Genomic DNA, 17,929 nt, shown 5'->3' on the forward strand with positions numbered 1-17,929 from the left:
GACATTCAGTGACTGGTTTGTACAGTATAACAGTAACCATGATTGGCCACGACACCAGTAAAGTCTCGTAATGTGTTTGAGTGGTGTCATTATGTCATTACGACAAACCACAACTGGAAAAATTCCTCAGGAAAACTGCGAGGCTGTAAATGTAAATAACACAGATCATTTCCTTGTGCAGTGCAATATTGTTTTTTTTTACTATCTGACAGTGGGGGGTGGTGTAATGGTAAAAACACCTAAAAAGGTCATCAAGGAAAACAAAACTGCAAGAGTTCAATCCATACGATTGTGATCTTGGAGCTGAGATCTTGAAGCAGGGCACGTTTATTGTCAAGAGTGAAGGCTGGAGTCTGTTAGTCAGAGATAAGACGCCAGACGTTTTATGTTCCTCTGAAAACATGAACTCTGACCCCACAAGCGACTCACTGATAGCGGATCGCAGTAAACCAAAAATCCAGGATTCAGACAGTTTTCAGACAGTTCTGGACGACCACACATAAGTTCACATAATCTTGAGCAGAATCACAAAAGAGATCGTTTAGTTCCTTATCTTGTGTTTTTACGTTTATGACCACCTTGTTATCTACACGTACAAGTCACACGTTTCTCCAGTGATTAATGTTACTGACTGATGGTCGGCTGAGAGCTTAGAGTACAAGAAATCTGCTTAAGAATCATATTTGTTTTGTATGCACACGATGTACTATGAACTTTTGAGGTTACACAAGACATTACATACAAGAGTATGACTTATCTCACAGTCCATCTGCCAGATATGCAAATGCATGGGCGTTACAATTAGATGCAAATATTCAGGAAGTCCATGGAGACACCAAAGCCAGGTGGAAGAGGTTTTCATAGTAATATGATCTGTACGTTTGAGCCAGATGAGCAGACCATAAGTGAAATACTACAGAACACCTTCACAAATTATAAATCAACTCAAGAAACTAAATGCAAAGTTTCTGTGTGCTGATGGAGTATGAATACACATGAGGGGCTGAGATCTGTGTCTTGCATACCAAAAACCTCTACAATCCCACAACAGACACAAAACAAGAATTTACAGCAGATGGGGAGAGAGAGATCTGTTTAATGTTACATGTCTGGACAAAGCTTAGCTGTAACAGTAAAATATGTGTAGGTAAGAGCTGTATTTCAGAAGGAAACTTGAGCAATAGAAAGCATCCTGCCTGGTAATATAACATGATATGACCCAGGACAGGAGGAGCTCTGAAGCAGAACATCATTGGTACCCATCTACCCAGCATCAGTAATATAGATGAGACAAGGTGTCTGTGTTCAAAGATGCTAAAAGACAAACACACCTCAGCCACATCCACATTCACCCTCCTGCCATCTGCCAAGCAGTACAGAAGTATTCAGACCACAGAGCAGCTTACATTTCATTTGCAACTCTGTTCTGTAAAATAATGAATGAATGAACCTTGGTTTCTTAATCTACTGTACATCTCTGCCATTTAAAAATCCACCAACAGAGCTGCTGGTTCTGCTCAAAACTCTGTGAATCTCTAATTGTTTTAAAGGTCCAATGTATAAGACCTAATTAATTTGCGAGAAATGTTATATAATATGCATTACTATGTTTTAATTAGTGTTAAATTCCTGCAGGTCCTCTTTCCACCATGTTAAACCACCAAAACACTGTCTCTAGGTAGAGCCTTTAACTTTTTCCACATGTTTTGCTGTCACTGTTCATGCCTTCATGCCTCCTTCATGCTAGAATAGAGACTAAATCCTACACACTGATCCTTTCAGTTTGCTTTGCACATTACTTTCCTCCAACTGGCTCATGACCAATTCAGAGGTCAGAGCTAGACACAGGATAATTATAGATACTGATATTAACACTGACCTGGGCTGGTAGCCATGATGCCAGGCACTGCTCATCGCGTCCATCCCTTCCAGGTCCACTTCCTGCTGACCTTCGCCAAGCTTCGTGGAATGCCACGAGTGAGGACGAGACGCCGGCTCAGTACGTCTGTGGGGTTAAAGCACATGGAGAGAGTTTGTGTATGCACGGTATTTGACACTCATGAATCTCTCATGAGACTTGTCACTTTTGCTACACCATCACCTGGAATGACCCTCGAGAAAAACAAACTCTTGGATGATGAAGTGTTGAAAAACAGAGAGATGGCTCATCTATTCTTAGAAGAAAAGATCATGTTGTCTAAAGGATTTATCCTCAGTACACCGCGGTGTAATTGATGTATTTTGTATTTTGTATTGAGTTTATTGGGACAAATTAACATAATGTACTGTCAACATTCAATCAGATGGTTTTTCTTTAAATAGTTCCTCCATGTTGTAATATAATTATTGTGTCATGACACCGTCAATGGTTCTTCAAATAAATAGCTCGAATAGCTCACTAATTACTGATTAACAAAAAGCTGCATGCCATCTGACACCACAGTCATACTTTCTCTTTTTCTATCATGTTTGTGTCCTCTTATTCTGCACAGATCTTCATTCACAGAACCAAAGCGCAGCAGGGAATCAGCCACTGTTTATTATCAGAGCTGGAAACTGAAAACGGATCATTGCAGCACTGAACGTTATCCTCCCACGGTAACATAACACATCACGCACGCATGCACACACACACACACACACACACACACACACACACACACACACACACACACACACACACACACACACACACACACAGCTGTATGGTCTCAGGCATCTGACTCACCTTCTGCCTGTGTCTGCCTCTCCCTGCAAAAATGCTGAAAAACTTCTAACTTCAAACTCAACTCATAACTGCAACTGAATATTTTTCTCTGTTTTCTCATCTGCATCCATTTTAATGCACCATTAATGCAAATCCTCCATGTTAAACTGAACACAACCATCAGTACAACAAAGTCATATCATGCTCTGAGTTTAAATTTTTCCAACACACACATGATTTTCCTTCACTAAATATTTCCACTCACTTCCACTTTGCTGTTTTTAATCAGTGAATGTTTAGCTACTGTCAGTGCAGCTTCCTGCGCAAATGCTTCACATTGAAATACTTCCAATGGCTCGAAGGGCATAATTCATCCTTCGCTGGTAGGCTTTAAATAGCAATTTTAGCATATAATGTATGCATGACGTGACTATGGTGCTAGATTTACATGGATTTCTCTTTCTCCTGACATCTGATGCTGGACATACTAAAACAAGCTTTGTTTCATTTCCTCATGGTGTTATTTTCAGGGATAAATACGTTTTTGTTTGTAGTGACAATCTTTATCAGTTCAATTCAATTTTATTTAGATAGCGCCAAATCAAAACAGAAGTTACCTTCTGTGGAAATAACAATTCCCACCATGAGTAAACACTCGCAGTGGCAAGGAAAAAAACATCCACCATCATCACCATCATTATTTTTGTATATGTTATCTAACCAGTTAAGATAATAGACGTCAAATAGCATGGTGGTTACAATAATCTGCCTCATCCTCGTCATATTTGACATGTTTTGCCGCTCTGTATTTATCCTCACAGATAAACAGGAAAAGATTATATCAGGATAAGTAGGAGACAGAGACATGAAAGCCTGCATGTCTCTGAACCACAAGGACCCTGAGTAATTACAGGACATGACTGAAATACCTTGACACGTTATCATTGCTGTTACACTTGTACAAATATTAACTCTCTCCATCAGCTCTGGAGGGGATGGCTTAAATATGGTATGGTTTGGTTTGAGTTTTAAATACAAGTCTAATAGTGAAACCTGGACCACGGTAACACAGATAAATTATGTCAGATCACCAAGACCACGTACAGTTTGCAAAGTCCACAGCAGAGTCACAAATTTCAGCATTGAAAAGGTCATGCACAATTCACCAATGTCATCAAGAGCTTTCCAAAAACATGTTTATCAAAAAGAAAACTGACTCTTAAACTATTGTTTCAGTTATAGACTCCAAAGGTGCCAGATCATTTGACCCAAAAACTATTAATAGGGCCAGGGCCAGATGGATTTGGGTGTGAGTTCAGAGGACTTAAACTCACATTAAAAAGTCAATGAGTTCAACAATATCCTTTCAGATCCCTCGCTGGCTAAGTTCAACCATTCACACAGGATTCTACCTAAAACACTCATGAAGACCAACATCTCTTCTATTCTCGAAACAGACAGCTGTGCCTCTTATAGGCCAATAGCTCTACTGAACTGATCAAGCTATCCTAGGGCTGTAAGGACCCTGCCCTTGTGTTTTCTCTCAGTGCTGAGAAAGCATTCAAGGGGGTTGTGGGGTCTTTTGTTTTATACAATGGAGAAATTTGGCCTGGGCTTTAATTTTTGGTGTTAGTCCAGCTGCAGCAGTTCTACCTAATGGGCTAAGATCTATCAACGTTCCCCTTCCCATCTTAGCCTTTTGCACTTTGATCTTTCTATCAAGCCACTAGCCCAAGCAATTATGCAGAACGCCTTAATTACGCTTTATGCAGATGATGTTATATTTTTTATTATCAGGACCACAAACCTCTTTTCCCTGCTTGTTCCAAACCACTTCAACATTTGGGACATTTTCAGGGTACACAATTAATTTAGCAAAGTCCTAAGCCTGTCAAAGCCCTTTCCTTTCTGTTGCAGATTTAGATTTACCTCTTTCCTGGTTGGGCAGAATTGCTCTGGTTGAAATGTAAATCTAGCCTAATCTACCCACTGCAAATATCCCTATTTTGTCAAACAGAAGGAAGCCCTGATTTAAACTCCAACTGGCTGATGTGACACTATTTATTTGCAACACACCTTTGGGTGCTAGCAGATTGGCTAAGATATGAACCAGCCTCAATTTGGTTCGACACTGAATCTTCTTGGTCCAAATGCCTTTGTTGAATTTGCTGTAGGTGAATACAGCTTTGTCTGTTAAGGACCTCTGGAGGTCCATCCATACTATAAAGGGCCATGTTCACTTAACATCTACCATTACGCCTATATTGAACTTTCTGCTTGGCCGGGCTTCAAAGCATGGACCAGTCACAGTCAAGGTGTAACAAACAAGAAGATCTATTCAATGATCAGACGATCCTACTTTTTAGATATCTACAAATCGGACACTCAGTACATCATATAAACAACAAATAGGAGCACTCACATGTAGAAAAAGCCTTGTCTTTATACATATCCAAGAAATACTTTAGTGTATTTTATAGAGCCCTACATTCTAATTCCTCTCTAAACTTGCAAGCTACTAAGCAAGCCTGGGTCTATCATCAACCTAGACTATGAGGAAGTGTGAATCCCTGCTGTGGAAATATCTTCTAATTAAACCAGTGTCTGAGCTGTTTTCTCCTATGTTGCATATGAAAAATGTTAAAAATATATATTATATAAAGACATGTATCATGTTGAGTGGGGGGTGGGGGGGTGTTCTGTTTTAAAGTTTGTTAAGAACAACCAAACCAACAACCATTCTGTCTCTATGACAGCTATACACACTCTTTTACTTTGGTACAATGTTAGAAAAAAAAAGTTAGCAAAGCAAACAGAAACCAGCCTCTCTAAACCCTGATTTCTTGACCCAGACAAACATAAACCAGACCTCTTTTCCTAAACGCCTCCTGTCTTTGTGACAATGCACTCAGCACATTGACCTGCTTTACCTGGAGGTGAACCTCAGGACTTTGGAGATGAGGCCGGTTGCCAAGCTGTTGACACTGGCCTCTGAAGGTGACCGACATAGTGCCCCTTCTGACCGGCCCAGCTCTGCTTTCTTCTGCTTCTTCCGGAGTTTCCTGCGGTAAAACACCTCCAGCAGCTCCATAGCCTCGAATCAAAGTCCACTTTATAGTAGTTTCAACTCTACTGCTTTCTTCTTTACTGTACTCTTCTTTTCTATTTTTTCTTCTTGTCTTAGTAAATCCCCAAAACTTCCATTTCTGCACACTGCACTCTTTCTAGCTGTTTGTTTGGTGAGTTTCCTCCTACAAAGTTCCAAGAAAACTTGCTTCCTCTGATTTCGACAGAACTCAACTCAACTTTTCTTAAACTAACACAACCTGTCTATTCCTGCATTTCCACATTCGTCTACTTTTCAATCAAAACTCCAGACTTGCCTCTACCAATCCTGATCACACTCTGACCTGTCCCTTTGCTGCAGTTCCTGTCTGGGGATGGCTGGTCAGATCAAGTCGCGCTACGTTGGTCCCTGGCCCCTGAGCTCATTAAGCAAATGAAGCAATTAAGCGCCATTAGGCCACCGTACGATAAAGGTATAAAGTAAACATCCTTGGCCCGGCTTGGTCTGGGTGGTAGCTGTTGATGTGGTGTGTGAGTGAGAGACACAGAGAGTCTGAAGAGAGAGGAGGGGAGAGAAAGAATGAGTAGCAAGAAAGGGAGGGAGGATGGAGGGAGATAAGAGTGGTTAGGGAGAAGATACTGAGGAATGGAGCAACTAAAAGGCTTTTAGAGAGATGGTAGAAAGAGAGGAAATAGTGAGAGAGATAAAGACAGGGGAGGATTCAAAAATGGCAGAGAGAGAGAGGGAAGTCCCTGCTATCCTCTCTAACAGCAGTGAAACAAAATGCAGAGAACAACTTGAGATGAAGAAGCAATAACGTGCAACGGAGGGATGAGCAGAATACAGTGAGGAGGAGGCTGGATGAAGAAGAAGAGCAAGGCTGGATAAACAAGAAGAGAGCTATTGAAAACAGTGGATTATTGAGCTCATATTGAGCAGAAATAGATTTTAAGGCTGTGGGGGGAGAAAGACATCTCATGATGCAGCATGTGGTGCTACAGTGAACAATGAACTGTCTATTATTGACTATTACATTATCACTGTTACAAAGAGCAAAGAGTCCAAAACAAGGGCAGACGTATTGACGAAGGTTAGGAATCACATAATTCCAAACATAAAACATGATGTATTCATTTGTTACTTATTTCTTAATGAAATAATACAGAATACAACCATGTTTCCCAGGCATATTCGAATCATTTGGTGATCTATCACATGGACTGTCATAAAAGATATTCATGTTGACCACAGGATAGTTCCCACTGACTTTTGTGATCCCCTGAGCGATTTCCTCTTGGGCCATCATCAGGTCAAAAAGTTAAATTTGCCTGAAGTCTTGATGACTGAACAATATACCAAAGATTTTTCTATAACAGACGATTACAATCTCCACCAGTGATATGAAATGGCATATACCCTTTGTCTCTTAAGTGGACATGATGCCCTCGTCCCTGATTTCTAAACCCTTGAAGTGTTGACCTTATAGATTGGGTTGTGTCAGATAGTTCAGTTGTTATAGATCACCTTTGGTGAAACCAGACTGACAATTCAGCACAGACAGAGAAAAGATATCTGTGCTGCTGAGACAGACAAATGTGAAAAATAAATCCAGGATATACTTCAGCGACAAAAGAATTGTTCATAATCAGAGCTCAAGTTCACTTCTTCCATTAGATCAGGACCTTCTGCTGGTCTCCTGGGAAAACCACGTGACACAGATACAGGAAGTGACTCTTCAGTGAGGCGTCTCCTTTCTTGACTGAAGTGCTGCTTAGCATATGTTAGCATGCTAACAAAGATGGTGAACCAAGTAAATATTACACTTAGCATTTAGCTCTAAACACTACAAAGCCTCAGAGCATGGCTGATTAAACTAAACAATTACCCTTTAAATACAAAACTATGACAAAATGCATATGCTTGTGATTGGTAAACGATTATCCTCCACCACTACAAAATTTGCGCCAACTTGCATTAAAGATTGGGGACAAAAGGGCAAAAAGCTTTTGATGTAATGTATTCCCTCAGCTTTTCCCTCCACAAAGGTATCCATAGAACAGTGTAGGAAAATCAATATCCATAAATATCTGTAAAAGAGAAATGTGCACAGAAACAGAAAATCCTTGTCTGCACCTGCACAGCTTGTCGGGTCAACTATTAAATATTACAGGTTCAGGTGGGCAAGTCAAGTGATATGGCAGCATTCTGAACTTGCAGAAATATTGCATGTACCTGCCATCTTCTCATCCTCTCTCTCTGCAACACTCTCTCTCAAACACCTCTGGGTACAACAAGCACATCCAGTGAGAGCACTGCATTTTAAACACCGGGTTAAAAAAGATAGACCTAAACATGTAGGCTACTATTGTGTTCAAATTCACTGTAAGGATGTGAAGGACACATTGTTGTGTGTGTGCTGCAAATACTATTGACATTATTAATGTTACTACCATTAGTATTCCCATTGTAATCAATCTGCTTGAGGTTTCTGCTCTTAAAGGAAGTTTTTCCTCGCCACGGTCCTCTAAGTGCTTGCTCATTGTGGGTATTGTTGGGTTTATGTAAATAATATTATGTAACAGTCTAGACTCTATGGAAAGTGTCATGACACAACTTCTGTTCTGATTTTGCACTCTATAACTAAAATTAACTGAATTAATGAAGCTGTTAGTAAATTCTGTGTTGATTAAAACTAGGGACATGGAATGGAAACTGCTGATGAGTGGAGTGATGAGTATTACTGTTTATAATAAGTCAGTGCTCAGCATTGTTAATATGTAACTGATCCAAACTCAGATCAGTTGATGTACACTAAAGTCTTTGGTTTATTTCTGAAACCACAGTTGTGACCAACCCCTCACATCAGGCACAGAAGAAAAGGATGAAGGGGGTTAAACCAATAGCTGTTCAGTACACTGAAGCTCCTCCATGTGTTACAACAGGTACCTATGATTAACGGCACTCCAACGGCCAGATTCCTGGGAATGATGTGTCATGGGTATGTCATCAGATGTATCTGAGATCACAGAGAGAAATGGAAGATGGGACGGCAAGGAAATCCTCTCCCTTTGTAGTGCTTGAATCAGGTGTCGCGGCCGGATCGACCCATAACGCTTTGCTCCGGAAGACTTTCTGCCTGAAGGCTGCAGAGCTCTGTGTGTGTGTGTGTGTGTGTGTGTGTGTGTGTGTGTGTGTGTGTGTGTGTGTGTGTGTGTGTGTGTGAGAGAGAGAGAGAGAGAGAGAGAGAGAGAGAGAGAGAGAGAGAAACCACTATTTTAATACTCTTGCCATCCTTACAGCCTCAGCGATACCTTTACTTTACCTTAGGGGATAGGGTGGCTCAGTGAATGTAGGGTGAAAAGAATATTACATTGCAAAGAGGATCACGTAGAACAAACCTGAATGTGTGTGACTTGATTAGAGAGATAATTCAGACATACAGTCGTTCCCACTTTCCCAGAATCAAAAACGCATAAATACCTCAAGACAGTTTTATGTATCTGGTGTCAGTGTAGTAGTTGAGTTTTCTCAAATGGTGATATTTGGTAAACCTGGCTCAATTGTTGAGTGTCTATGGGATCAAATAACATCATCATGTTAGGCACCATGTTGTGTGAGGGAATGCCTAGTCCCAGACTATGAAAACCCCCTGCTATAGAACACACACACACACACACACACAGGTGTATATGTGTTCTGTTCAGGAGATCTCTGGTATCTCCTCAAGGACCCTTGGGACCTTTTCAAGGATCCTACAACACCCTCAACAACATGTCATACCCACTCCAGCCCCTCTGAGATAACTTCCTGTATTAACATGCTTTTTTAAACTCAGACATTGATCTTTTTCCAAACCTAACCAGGTGACCATTTCAAGGGGGTGTCATGGGACCTGAGACCTGAATGCTAACTCTAACATAACTAACTAAACTCTGAGCTAAAGTGGGCTAAAAACTAACTCTGAACTAAAATGAAGAAAAAGGTAACTTGAAGCCAAAATGTATATTTTGAGACAGACAACCTCAAGCACTCACCATTTAAAGTGAGTGCTTATGGGACACTGACATTTTTGGAAGACCTTATTGTCCAATACATGCAAGGATGTGGACAGGCAGTTTGAGGGGCTACATGAGGTGACTTATCAGCTACATTTGCTTGTTGATTGAAAATTCATCACAACATGTATGAAGCATATTCAAGAACCTAGATAGCAGCTCATGTCACAAGCTAGAAAGAAGCTAATGTAGACATTTGGCCTGCCAAGGCATGCTAACGTTAGTCCTGTAGACACACAGATAGCTTCATATTGACTGTAAACAATATCTAATCTATTTCACCTCATGGTTGGAATTTAGGATGCATAAGGATCTCGCCAAAACTAGGTAAGATTGGTGCTCAGGGGCACCAGTAATAAGTCTAGATTATATGCCAATTTAATTTAGTCTAATTTTAGCAATTGAACTACTATAAAATGCAGTCCCAACAGCAATAAATACAACTATTTTTTTCTCCAGAGGAACAGCTCAGCCAAAGAGGGTTGTCGCTCTGGAAACTTTAGCTCAGACTTGTGCATGCATGAAAAAAAATACACCTTCCAACAACTCCAACAGCATCCGATATTTGTATTCCATGTAGATTTGTTGCTAGAAACTAATAAAATAAAAATGAGACGTTGTGGTTGCAGCAACAGTAGGCTAAACATTTGTGTAACAACTACGGCTGGGAGCAATGTCTGCATGTAGCATCTCAAAATATCCTCTGCTGATATCTGAGTTGCCAGGTTTGAGGTCTTTCTTTATTTTACTGTCAACAAAACCCAGCAACAGGATGGATTGGCAAATAGCATGTTAGCGTTGAGCCATAAAAACAGAAAACACACAGAAGAACAAAGGGTGTTTAAAATGGAATTATTATTCATTTGCATCTGGATCCAAACTGGACTGAAAACCAACCCTGACTGATAAAAGTATGATCCATACAGAAATACAACGTGTGTGTGTGTGTGTGTGTGTGTGTGTGTGTGTGTGTGTGTGTGTGTGTGTGTGTGTGTGTGCGTGCGCGCAGGGTGTGTCTCTCCGAACAGGGACTTTATCTGTTGCCGTGGGAAACTGTTCCTTCAGCCCATAATAATAATCTCTCAGATCTGACCGGAAACTAAAATTGAAGAGAAATAGAGTGTGAGGGAGAGAGAGAGAGAGAGAGAGGTGAGCAAAGTTTTCCACAAAAGTTTTGTGTGTGTGTGTGTGTGTGTGTGTGTGTGTGTGTGTGTGTGCTTGGAGTGTGTCAAAATGGTAGTGTACTTTATATGAGGGGAATAGATAGTATATGTGGACCCTAAACTGTAGATAACAATAGCAACAGTATTGATTCTTCACATTATGTTACCAGGACTCCTGTAACCTGTTAAGGACTCCAGATACCTTGTTGATGAGTAGAGAAAAGTCGGTAGGTTTCCCATGCATCCCTTTGCACAATTTGAAACTGAAATATTAAGATATTGCAAAAATGTTTTTACACTTGGGTGAGGTGGAAACCGTTTTCTCATGGATAAAAGCAAAATGTGACGAAAGTGGAATGAGAAGAGACTTAAATCATGCTGTGCATGGCTCTGCCTCTGCTTCTCTAAAGAATGCAATGTCTAGAGCGATGAGGGGACTGGAACATTACTCAAATTAATACATGCTTGGCTGGAAGAAGGAATTAAAGGCACCTTAGGGGTAAGTTACGTCAGAATGAAGTGACCTGTGTATTGTCACAGTACATTTATGACAACACAGCCTGATACTCAAAGCTAGGCAGTATGATGGTTTTCCATAGGAATGCTTACCTAAACCAATCCAACTGGCACAGTTTTACTGTGTATTAATAATTACCACCCCCTAAAGACTCCTCAAGGACCTCTCAGACCCCATTTAGGATTCCTGTAAACCCCTTTGGAACCTCCCTGAGGATTACTGTAACCTCTTCTAGGACTCCTGAAGCTTTCACAACGATCTCTGGTATCTCCTCAAGGACCCTTGGGACCTTTTCAAGGATCCTATAACACCCTCAACAACTTACAACAACAACAACAATGGATAATTCTTAAGAACATCTCCAACCTAATCAAGGACATCCAAAACAAGTAATCATAGCAACGGGGCAGATGCTTCAGGCTGTGTTAGCAGTTAACTGAATATAAGTGTAAATGTAAACCACAGGATAGTACTGCCCATCCACCAAAAATCATGATGAAAAATGTGATGATTCAACTAAAGAAACACGAAGGAAAGAGGAGATTAGGAGAGAGGGAGGAAAGGAAAGGAAAGGAAAGGAAAGGAAAGGAAAGAAACAGGGAGGAGAGGAAGAAGTAATGAAGCACGGCAGGAAAGGAAAGGAGAAAAGGGTATAAAAATAATGGGATAAAAGAGAAGAAAATGGAAGGAAAAGAGTCAAAGAAAAGGACTGTGTGTTTATAAATCAGTCTGTCTGTCCTTTGCAGATTAACACCCAGCCTCATGGGGCTCTGATGGCCCACTTCCTGTTTTTGGACCAATAAGACACAAGCAAACCCCGTCACCCCCTGTACCCACTCCTCCCTCTTTAGTGGTATCTGATAACCACCCAGGGCTCAAGGGATTGTGGGAGAATAGAGTCATTCTGTCTGTTTATCTCTATGAGACCAACAGGAGAGCACATTTTAATGACCTTGTTGTTGCTTTCACCTGAAAACATGTCACTGCTCAAAGGCACTTCAGCAGGAAATGTAAATGTTAAATGTAGTTACTCAGTGACCCTTACAAAATAAAAGTATTAAGTATATCGTAGAGCCAAGAGCTTTGCAGAAACCAAGAACACTGTTTTCAAACTCCACATTTTCAAAATGTTTTAATGACTAAGACTAAGTCTTACGTACTTACAGGCTTTAACATTGATTTTTACCAACTTTATTTATAACAGTGGGCAAAAGAACACAAGAAAAACCAACAAGAGTGAATGTCGGTAGTCACACTAGCACCCCCCTGAGGCTGTGATGTTAATTACACACACAAACACACACACACACACACACACACACACACACACACGCACGCACACACACACACAAACACACACACACTCAGTGCCTCCAGAACCTGACCTCCATATTAGGATGAAACTGGCTGTAGCAGGGTGTCAGTATTTATAGACCGTTTGTCTGTCTGTACGACTTTATACACACAACACTGCAAGAGAAAGAGAAGTGTTGTAACTGTAGATCAGATGTACAGGCGCCATGTATGCACGTTCATTGAGGATAATGTTAAGTAACCAACAAGTCAATGGATGAACATTATACAACAAGTAGCTCCAACCAAAAAATCTGATTGGTCAACTAGACCTTTAGAGCATGCTCAAATTAGCATGACAGCACACCATGCCCATCACTAACAATATTACTTATAATTACTTATTACATTATAGCTGCCAGAGTCAGCTTTAATAAATACATCTAAATCTAGGTAAAAAAGATGTTATTATATCATAAATCAGCAAAGTATCCCACAAATACTCATTAAAATATAATACTATATATTGTTATAGCAAATAAAGAAACCACAGTGAGCATATAGACCATGACCTCCTGTGATGATAATTAAATCAGTTTTCTTCAGTGATTATAATTTATGGTGCTGCCGCCCCGGTAATACAGATGCATACCTGTTTTGTGTGAAGCATGTCAGAGAGCAAACAGAAAAAATGACCTGTTCACTGATGCAAGTGCCTCAGTCCTGACCGCATCACTGCCGTGCCAATAATGACGGTAATGCACACCCTTTCATGTAATATTGTTAAAATCAGTGAACTCCTCTCAGCATCATGAGGCCTACATACAATTATCACCCGACTCTGCAGTTCCACTCTACAGAACATTTTTTGGTATGTTAATTCATTGTTTTAATGCTTCCAGCATACTATTTGACTGTTTTGGTTCAGTTTCACAACTTTTATCAACCTTGTTTTTTATTCTGATAAAGCCACTGTTCACTACTTGCCCAGTACTAAATGGCATGCAAACTTAGTGACCACTGCAGAGCATTTAGCAGGTTAAGAGACAGATATTTCCAGTGAAAATTGGAAGCCAGGTGGACAAAAGCCAGACTCTAGATTAATCATAATGTTACTGGATTTGTAAATCGGCAACTCTTTGTTAACAAGTTCACTGTATCAGCTTTGTAAGGTGATAATTGCTTGATACCTGCTCAGATTAAAGGTGGGTAGATCTGTTATTATGTGAGGTCATTGGACTCTATGTACCGATAAGAACGAGAAAGGTGTATCTGGTGTCAATCAAATGGAGTCTGTACACTCCCAGACACTCCTAAGCAGAGTTCTAAACAATGAGGCTGCATTTCCTTTAAGGTTAGGGAAAGATGAAAAGACAGTGGTGGTTTATTTGAAGATTTCAAAAAGACCACCGTACAATGAGCCTTTTATATCTACAGAGGGAGTGTGTCCTCTTTCCAAGGTCCATCGTGTTCAACTTGCATGTTTCTACAGTAGCACAACAACACTGGCTCTAAATTGGGCCTCGGGTGTTTTTCCCAAATTTCAAAGCCAACATAGTTTCTCTTAGATGCTTGGTATCTGCAGCTTAACCGCTACATCCCACTATATCCTACGTACTGGACCTTTAAAATGTGGTTCTAGAGTTTTCAAATGGGTTATAGGTCAGAAATGCCAAATGTTAATTCCTATGATAAGTATGATATTATAACTGTGGACAATGATGGAAACCTGGAATATGACACCTCATTTGAAGCATTTTTAAAATAGTCTAGAATAGCTATAGTGATGTGTGTGATACTGTGACACTGTGACGTGGTTACCATAGTAGCCTGAGTGGACTCCGTTTACACTCTTTTTTCCTGTTGATCTGAGTTTGAACCCTTAGTCACAAACATACAACACAACAGGACACTCTAATAAATCCTCTGACTGTAGCACACACACAAAGGAAGCGCAACAGGACATCCTAACACCAGGGGGTGACGACCCCCTCAGTTGACAGAAGTAAACCGATTTGACATCGCTTCCTGTTTTAGCCCGCAGGGGGTCTAAACTTCCGGCATGGTTAGAAAAATAAAGACAATTTATTGATACTGGAAGGAACTGTTCACATGACAGACAGGAAGTCCCAGTAATCTCTAAAAACAGATATCTGCATATGAATGCAGAATATGTCAACCAAGATTCTGGCATTGGAAGCATTCAGTTTTCCGTTAGTAGACTGAGTAGTACTGATCAAACACAGTTCAATCTATCTCTTAACTTCTGCTCTTTGTTCAGTATTTTTGTTTTTGGAGGGAGTAAAAGAAAAGAAACCACCGTGCAAAGTCTTTACATGGATAGCTTTGTACATGCTAACTAAAGCCCATCACTTCAACATGTGGAGGAGCCAGACAGGCTTTTCGTAGCAAGACCTAATTGGACAGCTGTTTGAGGGAGTGCATTAGTTAAGTAGTATCTCTGCTTTCTTCTACCTGTTCTTGATGCGTAGTTGGACTCCACTTGCTGAACATGGTCTGCTGTGGGATGATGGTGGTGTTTGATGTTGTTGTGATGGTATTGGCGATAGAGGAGGAGGAGGAGAAGGAGGAGGAAGAGCAGAAAGGGAGTGACGCGAAGTACCAAACTCCTCAATGTATCCTGGATCAAACTCCCTGAGGAGAGAGACATGACAATGAAAACAAACAACTTACTTTGATGACCAATTCCTCCTTATCCTACATGATGTTTCATATTTTATGAAATCATTTATTTTGTAATGAATCTTTCCAAAGAAAGGCCAATATCCAAATCATAGCTGATAGCACTGTCACATACTTTTCATTCACTAAGTAGTTGCTATTTTTTAATCAGTGTCAAGATTAGCTAATCTGTAACCAACACACCCACAGATTAACCACATGGCTGCCAAAATAAACCATGCCTGCTGCTTTAAGGTCCGACCAGTGCAAACAGGACTGTCTGCATGCCAGTTTTCCGTTCCTATGACATCACATTTAGTCATTTATCAAATGCACAGTGGCCTACAGAGTGTGATAAATAAGCTGCGGGTCAAAGGTCAACTATGGTATCGACAACAGTGAAGAGGTCAAAGTTCAGAGGCTGTAGGATCCTGGAAGCAGAAACGCTCATGTGAGTCCTTTTGTTAATCGAACAAAGACAGAAGAAAATCACTCTGTTTAGGTATGTGGGCTAGTGAGTCACCTTTCTGCCACCAGGCCTTTTGTAAAGCAGCTGCAACTGGTGATCCACAGTAGTAAAGTTGTGGACAGCGCTCCATAAAGTACAGAAATCAGTGGAGGAGGTCTTAGCTTAGCTTAGCACAAAGACTGGAAGCAGTAGGAAACTGCATAATGAATAAAAGGATAAAAACAAGATAGCTGTGGTTTGGTCATTAGCCTGCTGGACGAGAAGCAACAAGAAGGAAACCTCTAATCAGAGAGACTTTAAATCAATTAAAAATTTTAAATAAACTTTGGATAAATTTAGCAGCTGTTTCATTCCTGACTCCATATATGATGCAATTGTGACTCTGCAATACTTTGCAACATGAATACGGGATGTCTGCTGTTTACCTTGCGATCATAACGAAAGATAAAGATAGTTGTCATGTGACAGCAAAAAAGTTCTGTATAATGACTATGGACACCACTATGCAGTGTTTTGGCATCTGGTAAGCCTTCATAAAAAACTGCCACAAACAAAAACATACCACAATCTGCATCCTTCAAAATGATCATGCAGTTGAATCACGTCTCTAGAACAGTTTCAACAAATACTGAACATTATAATCAAATCAAATCAAATCAAATCAAATCAAATCAAATTTTATTTGTATAGCCCAAAGTCACAAATTACATTTGCCTCGGAGGGCTTTACAATCTGTACAGGGAGTGACACCCTCTGTCCTTAGACCCTCGGTTCCAGTGACACAAAAAACCTTTAACAGGGAAAAAAGGTGGAAGAAACCTCAGGAAGAGCCACAGAGGAGGGATCCCTCTCCCAGGACGGACAGATGTGCAAAGTAGGATTTACTACAGGACTGTTGTATTAGACAGCAAGCATTTAATTAGGTTTAAACTGGAAACTGTAAAATAGGTCCACATACTTTCCATTTGAGATAGGAACATTTCTGTTATACTTAGCAAAGTACTGTATATGTGTCTGAGTGCAATCCACCTTGATTTTCCAGGGTTGCATGCAAATTAGTGTCACCCCCAAAGATGCCACAATTAAACCCAAGCAGTGATGAAACACACACGTCACATTTAGTCCAACATTGGTGTATGTGTGATCATTACTTTTTGTATCACAAGATGAAAAGTTAAGTTAATAATGACAACAGCAGAGAATTTATAGAGTAATGGGCAAAGAGATATATATTCCTTCTCTTATGGCACTAAATCTGACATGTTTATGCAGTTGCTTGACTATTTTCTCCCTTTTCTCCTATTAAATCAAGTCTCCATACTGTTTGTGTGTGTGTCAATTTAGTAAAATTATATAAACCTGTTAAATGTATGAAATTAACTTGGATTATTGACTGGAGTTCAACAGACTTGAGTTTTTAAATAAATGTTTCTACAAACTTTATTTATTGTATGCTAATGTACATGTATGTATGTATGCATATGTTATGATTTGAATTATGCATTGGGTGTCAACTCAACCGGTTGCGGCAGATGGGATGGGACCATGAGCTGGGGTCTGTTCATGGTTTCTGCCTCTTAAAGGAAGGTTTTTCCTTGCCAGTGTCACCAAATGCTTGCTCATGGTGGGAATTGTTGGGTCTGTGAATAATCTTATGACAGTTATGATTTGACCCTATAAGAATAATTGGGTCTTGGAGTTACATAATGATCCAGGAGAACGCTGAAGTTACTGTTAAACCTGACATATCATGTCATAATTAATAAATGATGAATCAAAAGTGGTTCTGTCAGCAGATAACAAACACAGCGGACTACAATACAGAGCTGTCCCCACACGGCAGAGCCATTTGAACCTGCAATGCTTTTAAACAGAGAGATGAATACAGAGGACAATACACAACTCACAAAAACACAGACACAGAAACACACCCAGACTTATATTATTAACCGAGGACATTCCACCAAGTATTCACA

The 17,929-nt window shown here is 40.2% G+C and overlaps 1 protein-coding gene across 1 annotated transcript in view; it reads right to left on the reverse strand.

Annotated features, from left to right (window-relative positions):
* The window catches only part of shroom3 (shroom family member 3), a 72,737-nt gene that overhangs the window by 30,632 nt on the left and 24,176 nt on the right, over positions 1–17,929 (reverse strand). Inside the window, exons 3-4 of the mRNA XM_027277029.1 lie at positions 15,278–15,457; positions 1,880–2,005 (exon numbers count right to left, since the gene is read on the reverse strand). Of these exons, the coding sequence (XP_027132830.1) occupies positions 1,880–2,005; positions 15,278–15,457 (306 nt within the window). The remainder of the gene's footprint in view (positions 1–1,879; positions 2,006–15,277; positions 15,458–17,929) is intronic.

The sequence above is a fragment of the Larimichthys crocea genome, unplaced genomic scaffold (genome assembly GCF_000972845.2).
Source record: "Larimichthys crocea isolate SSNF unplaced genomic scaffold, L_crocea_2.0 scaffold82, whole genome shotgun sequence".
In the NCBI taxonomy this organism is placed as follows: Eukaryota; Metazoa; Chordata; class Actinopteri; family Sciaenidae; genus Larimichthys; species Larimichthys crocea.